An 11,573-nucleotide genomic window follows, 5' to 3' on the forward strand; every position below is an offset into this window, starting at 1 on the left:
CCAGATAGTGTGGATGGACACTGAAAAGATTTGATCACTTCCATTACTGAATATTGAAACACTGGAAATTTAAACTGAAACTGGGTGTACATTGAAGCACATGGGAGGAACCACAAAAATTTAAATAATATACAAACTAACTGGTTGACTCAGTGGTGCCCGTGCAGCCCTTGTCTGATTATCATCATATAAAATACTATGAGTGAAGTAGAAGTGACGGCATGTGTGGAACACATCAGTTTTTATTTCTGGTATACATTTTAGAAGGAAAAAAAAAAAATCCACTGCTACAGCGTGTGTCTAAAGTTACCATTAAATTTTAATGTTAAGACTTCACCTGAGGCAACAGCAGCACATGTCTTAGCTGAAGGGGAGGTTGCACTCATCCATAAGCTATGAACAGCACTGCTTTTCTGTAGTATTACCCGACAAATATTTAGGGATAGTGGTGTTAATCCTTCCTTTGTTTGAAATAATTGTTCTGGCAAACATTTTATTTAATCGAGTAAGTAAAATATGCCCACGTGTTTGATGAACATCCTTTTTTTTTGTGCTCTGTTTCAGTGACATAAAAATGATTGGGTTTTTCAAATAAAGCATATTGAATTGAATAAAAGATATGATGGGATAGATAGAGGCAGAGAGAAAACTGAGGAGCAACAGAAGGACAGACGGAGAAAAAAAGAAAGAGATTTCTAGTAGATTCCAAAGGTCCATTAACCATCACTGTCAGCCCCCACAGAGCTGAACTCAGTCCCGTGAGGAAAGGAGGGAGACAGCTCTCATCTGCCTGTGTGTGTGTGTGCGTGTGTATGTGTGTGTGTGCGTGCATGTGTGTGCGCCTGTGTACGCCTGTGTGCGTTTGTCTGCGTTGGTGTGATGACCTCAGCAGCACTTAAATTAAAACAGCCCATGATTGCATCTGTTGTCCTCTCTGTCTGTTGTGGTCTCTGTCTCTTTTTTTTTTGTCAGTGTTCTCAATGGTTCCAGCCAACTGTCATCTAAATTTTAGCAAAGTCTGGAAATGTTACAAAATCTGAAGGGGAATCATGCTCGTTTCAGTCAGATGTGTTGATGCAAGAAGCTTTTTGTCTGTCAATAAACAGACTCACTGTTTATTGGAGAGAACAATGGAGATTCACTCTGATATAGTTTTTGAGGGGTTGTGTTGGAGAGACCTTTTGCAGCCTTTTAAAACATTGACCAAGAAATTTGATGTCACTTTTTGTTTTTACTCAAGACATTTTTTTTGCAGAAAACGCGTAAGTGATACTTGTTAATCCACATTTATTTTCAACTTTCTCTCAGTGAGACCAATAATTTTGCCCACTGCACAGCAGTAGGATTAGAGTGTTTTGCTCAAGGCCAAAACAACAGTATCTGTTGAGGGAACATTAGTTTTCGCCTGACATGACAATGTTTGCTCGGTACTGCTCTCTAGTGGTGGAGAAAATTTTTAGCCAAACGTGTTCTAAGTGCGACTGTTTTCTTTTTCATTTTGCAAAGAAGAGGTGGGGAGGGCTGGAGAACAAGAGATAGAGAGACTAATCAGTGCAAAAACACTGTCATATGACTGGATCTCCGGCAACTCATGCCAAACTTATTAATGTAGTCAGTAAACAAGTATGGGGGGAGTGGCAAAGAGAGCCGGGCAGAGGAGGATATAGATTAGACACAAAAAAGACAAACAAGGCTCTTAGATATACACCACACAAATGTCACAACTTGCTGTCTCCACAGTCTACCAGTATTCACAGCTGAGGGCACTTAAAAAAAATAATTTCACTCTTTCTTTCATGTACATACTGTACAGGTAATTCAGACTTACACTAGTAACCCGCCTGTAGATCTGGGCAGCATTTTGACATTCAGAGTAGGGGTACTCTGAGGTAGCCATCTCCAGCATACACATCCCAAAGGCATAGACGTCAACAGATTCATCGTACTTCTCTTCATACATTTCTGGAGCCATAAACTCTGGGGTACCTGATGAAAAGGAGAGGAAAGACAATGTGATTTTGCATTCTACTGAACTCAACTTAGGTCACTCATTCACCATACTGCATCCTAAAGGTTCTGTAACTGGGAATTTTTATTTATTTTTTTTTTTTTTCCATTTATCCCTCTGGGAAACACATAATACAGATCATCATTGTTACAGAAACAAGGGCCAAACTGGCTGTTTTGAGTATTTCCAAATGTAGGAATGTCTCTACAACTTGCAGTAACACAGAAAGGAAATAATCCATCCTATTCTCAGTCCCTAATAAAAACATATATTTGGATACTTATTTAGTCTTTGTGTATTTTTCGCAAGCAGAATTTCAACCTCTGATCAGATTTGGATGGATCTATTATATGTATTTTCTTGCAAATGAATCATATGAAACAATACACACTCCTAACATGTTTATTGAGTGTGGATTTCTTCATGTGTCCAAATACTTGAGGTTTGACTAATTACTCCATAGCAGCTGTGAGATTTACTAAACATATCATTCTTGCCTCAAGTGCATGAGAGTATGTGCATTTATGTACCTGGTGTGTGAGAAAATGTGTGAACACCAGAATACCTGTGGTCAACAACTAAACCACTAACAGACAGCCAAGTTATTATATGGAGCAGAGCAGAGACTCCATACTTGACTTGTGTATTATATGCAGGGTGCGTGTGCGGCATATCTTTCGAGATGGGACAGCTGCACACACACACCAGGCAGCTTAATCTTGGCTTACTAGCAGATTGACTGGCGTGTGTTTCACAAATGCCCACAGTTTGCTTTCACAACCAGACATTTTAGAAACAGCAAAGTGAATCTACAGTAGGCGTGCATAGTGTGTACAGAATGTGTCTGTGTTCATGTCTTTGCTTATACTGGATGGTGTGTGTGTGTGTGGACATATGCATGCAAAGTGGTTATAGTTTGGGCAAACTCACATAAATTATGTCAGTTGTTCCACTTTCTTCACCTTCACACACCCAAACATTTCATTCTGATATACAACTTCTAACTACAGACAGATACAGTATGTCTGTGTGCAAGAGATAAGGAATTTGTTGGCTATACAAATGCATCTTCCTACCTATGACGCTCTTGGCAAAGGAGGCCCTCTTTAATGTGGCTAAGCCCAGGTCTCCTATCTTCACTGAGCCCGTTGGCCCCGTGATGAAGATGTTGTCGCATTTCAGGTCTCTGTGAATGATGGGTGGAGCTCGGGTGTGCAGGAAGTGAAGGCCCTTGAGAATCTGTCTGCACCACGAACGCAGAACCTTGATTTTCATCACCTTGAAACGCTTCAGGTAGCTGCAGGATAAAGAAATCACACATAAGAGAGCATATCACTCAACAAAATGAAATTAAGTGCACAGGAATTTTGAGAGAGCAGCAGTTTTAGCCCAACAGCAGCCTTTCAAAAGCCATATATTCTGTCCAAGTGGCCTTTGTCCTGATATAATAACTGCCAACATGATCTTTCTTTGAAAGAAACTCCGAACAAGTGCAACAGCTAAAGATAGGTGAAACTATTTCATAAACAACTCACACAAAATGCAAAGCTGGCCTATTATCTTTTCTCATATCAAATATCATAAACAGTATAGCATCATGAAATTGAGTATTGACTTTACTCATCTTACAGTTTGAACTGTTTTGAATTACTCTACATTAATATTATTGCAGGACACTCAAAACCAGCCAGGGTGGAAATTAATTATGCCAAACCAAGGCATGCAGAGGCAGATGATAGTCAGATAACATAGTGATACAGCAGAGACAGGGATAATACTTCAATTCAAGATTAAAGCTTACACAACCACAGTGGATTACTCGAAGACAATTCCAGCTTAAAGAGATGCATCATAGATTCTCACACAGACATGAATGTGCACACAAAAACCCACACAAAAAAAAAAAGACAAAAACATGCATTCTGGTGTCTGCGTTGTAAACATGACTCTTAGACTCATGTAATACAATATATGCAAACAAAACAATTCAATTTCAGCAGGCATTTAACTATTTTAAACATGTCTTTTGGTCATCATTTTTACATCACAGAAAGCAAAAATCGCCCTTCTCTACTTCATGTAAATGTCACATTTTTAGCTGCTGATGTGCTAATGCACATCATCACAGACTTATTAGGGTTTCTGAGTGGGAGAAAAGTGCAGATGTCCTTTGATCTTATGGTAAGCATTAGCTGTATTACATTATATGTAGCAGCCTGGTCATGCTCATGCTACTTATTTTATAGACTCATTTTCTAGATTGAAAAAAACAAGGTACCATTTAATGTGCAACTGTTCCATTGTAAATCCTAACGTATATCCAAATAGCCATCGATTGTCTTTAGACATTTATTCCTGTCCAGATTTATAGGAGTCTGGAACCCATCCCAGCATTCACTGGGTGGAAAGCAGTGAAACAGCCTTTGACAGGTCACCAGGCAATGACAAAGCTAACACAGATCTCCACCTGTTGGTGATCTAAAGTGTCCATTCCACCTGGTTTGTATGTCTTTAGAAGGTGGGAGGAAAATGAAAGAAACCCTACAGGAATACAGGGAGACCAGGACAGGAATTTAGCAGTGTAGAATATTTCTCTTATTCTCAGTAAAATTACTTAAAACATGCAATCGTTTTCATTATTTTTGATTAAATTACATGCAACTCATTCAAAATTCATTTGTCTAACACTCTTGATTAGCTACTTTTAAATTAATGATTAAATCTTACCAGCTGAGGACTTTATCCGATCAGTTTTTCAGTGAAATTCAAGTAGAGTGCCAAACAGACACAGTCAGACTTAGTGAGCAGGGTGTGCTCCTTAGTCATCCAGGCAATGAGAAGGATTCAAAATAGATCATCTGTTTGACAACTTCTTATCTTTTTGATTTGTTTAACTCTGCTGGTATGCTTTAATTCCACTGATCACGTTAGGCAGCTAATTTTTGTTATTTGGTAAAGCACATTGGTTCCTAGAGCTCAAAACAATCTTGTCCATGTTCTCTTTCCTGCCTTTAATTCAATCACCAAGCTTTAGTAAATAAATATATATGTGCACTGTGTCCTCTCTTCTGCACTTGGCCTATGATGAACTAGCTATATCAGGATTATCGGTCATGCTACCTGGTTCACACCAGTAACATTTAAAAAATTCATATCACTTTAGGTGCCAACGTATATCATTTTAATGCAGCAGTGCCCTGCAATGTTAATACTATTATACCTACAAATTTACTCTGCTATTGTTTAGTTCCAAAAGAGAAGATGACGTATTTTACGAAAACTAACGACAATTAAATATTCATAACAATAAAACTCCTATTTAATTTTGTCAATTGTTTAGGTATACAGCGAGGTGTCTCCCCTGACTTTAAATGTTGAGTTTGTCTCTTACATAGGCCTTAAATGTTACACGGAGGAATTTATTACAGAAAAATATCTGGGTGGATTCACATATTTTCATAAGGAGTTTGCCTGCAGGGCATGGAACATGTTAACAGACAGAAGAAAATCCTTTGGGGACTTTTTAAGTGAAAATACCTCAAAATCCACATCTGCATAACTTTAGAGTTTACACTAAAACCTTTTACAGCCTATCTCTTATCCCCATATCCACCCCCATTCCATCACACCCCATCTCTCACTTTTATTTCGACTTCTCACGGATCTTTTAAGAAACAGCAGCCTCTTCATCTCCTCCTCCTCCTCCTTCTTCCTCCTCTTTACCTACCCACACTCCTCCACCTCACCTGTTTCCTCTGCTTTCTTTCTTTCCCTTTCTGAAGTCAGAAGAGTGCTGACAGACAAGTTAAACCCTTTGGCATGTGATGTTGGACTAACAAGGAACAAAGCATCTCCCCCACACATAATCACTCAACCATGCTCTCTTTCCAACACACATACCTAAATACATAGCTATGTATTTGCAATTTAAGAATGTGCAGATACTGTATACCAGGTTTCACCCAGTGTATTGCAAGCCCAGCAAACCGCCGGGCCTAAGTTGATCCACTGTAGCGCCTGAGCATCGGGGAATTTTTTAAAAAAATGTCTTTTTAAGATGTTTTTGGCTGGATTGCAACAGCGGGGCCAGCCCTATACACATGAATGTCTGTCACTGACTGATTGACTGACTGACTGAGCGATGAAGTTACACCATTTGGTCAGCCAGCCAAGTGTTGGAGTTTCCACATTGCCCGTTGCTCTGACAAAATGAATCGGCGTGAACTGTTTCTATTGCGTCATCAGGGGGTCGTTTGCTGGCAATGCTCCCAACTTAGCTCCTTAGTCACTAGATTTACAGACTTTCCAGAACCCTTTTGCAACTATTACTTTTTTCTTTTCAAAAAAGAACCTAGTGACAAAACTAGCGACTTCTGTAGAAGTGAGTCACCACTATTGCCTAGCAAGGGCAAGTTCGGCTTTCTGTCTGCAGGTAAACCTCTCAACGCGTCTCATTCAATTACACAGCACGACAACTGACACAGACGTGAATAAGCCTCTAGCTTTCTCTCTGAGTCATCATTTTACTAGTAAATATAGCTGAAATCACAGCACAGCCTCTATCTTTAACTTGCCTTTAACTTATGTATGTAACTTATGGTGATTTTTTCAGATAACATTGCAGTTATAAAAATCAGGATTTTATATACAATACAGAGAAGCAGCTTGCAAATGGCTTGGAAGTGCCTGCTAGTTAACATGTAGTCTTAGGCTGTATTAAAATACTGTATATGTGGGCACAGTCAGTAGGAGAGAAAGAAACAGATAAAAGGACTATAGCTGGCTGACCCTAGGCAGAATGCAAATATGACGCAATGATGGCAGGTCTGAGATCAGTGTATTGCAAGTCTGGGGAGCCGGGCTTTACCAATAGCCCTAGGCGGCTCGGCTGGAAACAGATATAATGGTTTGAAAGCTCACCAGTGACGTCTATTGGTTAAAACGTGAACGCACTATAAGAAAACAGCAGGTCTGAGATCAGTGTTCTTTGCCCTCATAGTGCGTCGAGTAATGTTCAACACTTGATGCTTCCAATCACAAGCTAACTTTACCTAGCAACCTTAAGTAGCTTGCCTAAGTAATACAGATATCTTCTCTGTGACATTTAGAGATAATGTCAAAGAGGAAAGGTAAAAGCCAAAAAACCTTTCAGATGGCCAATAACTGGAGGTGACAGAGCTGAGGAAGAGACTGCTAACATTAACAGCCCCACCGAGTCAACAATGTTAGCCCAGCCTCAGGTCGACAAAGCGGAACCTATGAGCACCCCGCCCTCGGTAATGTTGTTAGAAAAGGAACAGCCCCAGGGCCAAACAACTTTGCCGGGGGGAAAACCTAGATTTATATTTATACACACATATATATACATATATATATATATATATATATATATATATATATATACATATATATATATATATATATATATACATAATATATACATATATACACATATATATACATATATACATATATATATATATATATATATATATTATGTATATATATATATATATATATATATATGTATATATATATATATATATATATATATATATATATATATATATATATATATATATATATATATATATATATGTATATATATATATATATATATATATATATATATATATATATATATATATATATATATATATATATATATATACATACATTTATACACATACATACATTTATACACATACATACATACATACACACATACATACATACAAATATACATATACATACATATACATACATATACATATACATATACATATACATATACATATACATACACACACATATACATATATACACAGTATGTGAACAGTATATACAGTACATGTACGCATGAACAGTTAAGCATTCATAAACAGAGAAGCATAAATAAATTTACACAGGCATAAAAATACAATAGCAGCAGTACTCACTCACTCACTCACTCACTCACTCACTCACTCACACTCACTCACTCACTCACTCACACACTCACTCACTCACTCACTCACACATGCCTTTCTGCCTTCTCTCTGTGTCTCACACACACAAACACACACCCAAGGACATGGACAGATAAGGGGCCTCTAATACTCTGAACCCACGCTGGTCAGTATTTCCACCCTCACCATCTCCCTCATTCCCTATCAGTCCTCCCTCTCGTCATCTCTCATACTTTTTCCACCACTTCAGAGAACAAGAGTCCCTCTCCTTTCTGAGTCTTCACCTGGATGACGGCCAAATTGTTCTGCAGCCATGAATCCGTTCATGTTCATGTACATGCATCAACTAAACATACTTGCAAAAACATGCATGCATTTGTGAAATATATATTTCCTACATATATTACGTTGAGCTGAAAGAGTTGATTATTTGATTCGTTGATTAACAGAAAGATAATCATTTAAGTGATTAAAGGGGTGAGTTGGAGGGGGTTGAGGAAGATTGGTTAACCTCACTTCATTTTAGTGTTCAACTTGCTGGTTAGATGCAGCTTTGAGGGCGCCTGCACAATCTCTGCACTTCTTAACAAATTAATCAAGCTTTTTCCACTCTTCCACTGGAGGGAGCTACTGTCCTTGGTAGTGTTGTGCTGCTAGATTAATTCTTTCACTCTGTGGTCACAGGTACAGTAGTTCATTAGTTTGTCAGTCACTCTTCCTGGTTGCCTTTAATTTGGACATCTAGTTAGTGTCCATAATGTCTATTGATCTAGCTATTTGTGCATTTATCTCTCTCCATCTGACTGTCTCTCTATCTGCTGATCTATTTGGTTTCCCATCTCCCTCTTTCAGTCACTCTGACTAAAACTAACTGTATTTAACTACCAGTCTGGTCATACATCCATCCCCACGCCTTGTTTGGTTTCTCCTTCTGTCTGTCTCGCTGTCAGGAATGAGAGGAATCTGCATCAGAAGCAGCAGCTGGCAGGTGGGCCAGTGTTCCACGATGCACTGCATGGGGCACGCCATGTGGCACTCGCCCCACATTTAAGCTTTTATTGTTTCAGGAGCTCAGCAATCACTTTCGCATTCACAGTCACAGAGAGACTGGCACGCGGTCATGGAATGGACAAGAGACATCAACTCTCCGCAGTGAATTCGGGGACGGGGGGCAAAGACTGAGGAGAGACAGACAGACACCCCTGTTGTTGACACACAAACCACAGATGTACAGTTTGTACCACACATGAGAAGGAGTCTCCCCATGATTCCTGATTTTTATCAACTTATTATAACTGGGAGGTGGATTGATAGCGCTACAGTGCTAGAGTGATTTTGCGGCGACATCATTTCACTCTTTAAGGTCACGTAATTACATAGACGGGCACTCAGTCACATAAAATCTGTACATAACACACACAGACAGACACTGTACATGTATGAGTCAAGACACACTAGATGACCCACTTAGCAGCTGCACTCAGCACAGAAATCATGCTTGGATGTGAGGTGCTTATGACAATACTGTGAAAGGCCATTTGAACAGTTGAAAACAGAGAAAAACTGCATATTGGTTTTTGGTGGAGAAGAGAATGAAGGCATATGTATGCTTGAGCGTCTGTAATTTTTACATTTCAACAAAAAACTGGAGGTGAGTCATCATCTGTAATAGCAGTGCTCTTTAAAAGCCAAGGGGGGAAATAGGTGTTGGGTGATTGATTGTGTGTTTGTTTGTGTCTGTGTATGCACGTGTACATGTGTTGTGCACAAACACCAACAACACTGCAAATGCGGTCAGATAATTGTTTTGTTTTCCATGCCAATAAGTTCAGCTTAAACGGGTTTTTATTCTTGAATCAATTGAAAGCATCTTTTATTAGCCAAATCCTATTTTCGGGCTAATTTTGGAAATAGTTAGCTGCGTCTTTATTTTGCAGTGACATCTCCCACCTATTGTATAGCTTTCTGTTTATTCATCTGATCTATGGATCCAAATTATGCTGAGTAGCTCAAGTAATAGTGGTAGAAACTACAGAAAAGACAGCACACTTTTTGAATAGATGAGTACTGGTTTTCTCCCAAAGTCACTTAATTAACATTTCAGAAAATTCATTTAATCTCTCATGTACTCACGTTTTAAGCGTGCCAGATGTCATGAGCTCAGTGACCAGAACAATACATTTCTTTCCTTTGCATGGTCCTTCCCACGAGTCATAGAAGCGGACAATGTTAGGATGCTGGAGACCCTTCAACATCCCGGCTTCCTCTTTGAAGCGCTGTCGCTCTGACTTGGACAGCTTACGATCCTTTACACATGACAGAAGAGGAAAATTAGTCATACATCCAAAACACTAAGGAAACATTGTTCATCTGAAATCTGGGGGGAAGAAGTATTTACCAAAACAAAACATGTTTTTTATTTAGTACATCATGATTATTGTGAGTGTGATTACAATCAAGTCAAGCAGGAAGAGGCTTTGAGGAATGGAGAGGAAAGCTAATTAAGAGAAGAGAAAAATACAGGTCATACAGAGGGGAGGAGAGGAGAAATAATAAAACATGAGTCCCACTATTGTTTGACAACAGGATACAAAACATCTTTTATATGTAAAACTGATGCAACATCTAAACATCCTATTAAAGTACAAATTCAGATGAAATATGAAAGCAGGTACTATCAGAAAATGTTGCCACATTACTTTAAAATACAGCTCTAGAGAAGGATTTGGATATGGACGAAACAGTAGACTGTCCTTTCATCTTAACTCAAAGCAGCCACAAACATCCATTACAGTGAGTCAGGCTGTTTTTTGATCTGTCTTCTTTTTATCTGTCCAGTACCTGCTTCATTTCTTTCTGAGGCACTTTGTGACAAACTAGTTTATCAAACGGATTCATAAATAATCTAATTTGACTTTATGCGTGAAGCAAAACTAGGTTAGCTACTAGTTTTTTTTTTCTTGTTTTTTTTTCACTATTTTACAATGTACTGTGTCTTAATCACTGCTAACTCCACTGCTAAATCACAAGGAGAGTGTAGATAGCCATGTTTCTCCTCTGACACAAATGGGCCTTTAACAGAAATCACTATTTGCTTTAAGCCATTTTATTTGACGTGTCTGAATCCTGAGTATGGAGATTATGCAAAAATATTCAAAAATGGAACAAAAAAAGCTGTTACCATGGTGTGTGCACAAGGTTCTGCGAACAATCTTACATTCACAAAATAAAAGTCAGGCTGATGCATCAGGATCGCAATATAATGATAATTCCTGAGAGTCCAAAATCTCAATTTACTGCTAACTAGAGAGTAAACTATTGAGTGTAGGACTGCAACAAGTGAATTATCGTCATTGCTTAAACTGATGATTATTTTCTTGATAAATCGATTCATAGTTGGGACTATAAAATGTCAGAAAATAATGAAAAGTGTTTTGTCGGACAAACAGTTTAATCCATCATAGTCTATCAAAGAAGACTAAGAAAAACACAAAGCATTCACATTATCAAATTTTCTGTTGATTGACTTATCAATATTCAGCTATTCAGCTTTAATTAAGTGTCTATCATGTAATGAATGAGTAAATAAGAGAGTGATTTCGGACAAAGCTATGATG

General features: G+C 38.3%; 1 protein-coding gene across 1 annotated transcript in view; it reads right to left on the reverse strand.

The window, feature by feature from the left end:
• wnk1b (WNK lysine deficient protein kinase 1b) overlaps positions 1 to 11,573 on the reverse strand; it is a 93,585-nt gene that overhangs the window by 39,043 nt on the left and 42,969 nt on the right. Inside the window, exons 3-5 of the mRNA XM_040145872.1 lie at positions 10,090 to 10,262; positions 3,085 to 3,305; positions 1,829 to 1,986 (exon numbers count right to left, since the gene is read on the reverse strand). Of these exons, the coding sequence (XP_040001806.1) occupies positions 1,829 to 1,986; positions 3,085 to 3,305; positions 10,090 to 10,262 (552 nt within the window). The remainder of the gene's footprint in view (positions 1 to 1,828; positions 1,987 to 3,084; positions 3,306 to 10,089; positions 10,263 to 11,573) is intronic.

This window comes from Xiphias gladius, chromosome 2, assembly GCF_016859285.1.
Source record: "Xiphias gladius isolate SHS-SW01 ecotype Sanya breed wild chromosome 2, ASM1685928v1, whole genome shotgun sequence".
NCBI classification, from domain to species: Eukaryota; Metazoa; Chordata; class Actinopteri; order Istiophoriformes; family Xiphiidae; genus Xiphias; species Xiphias gladius.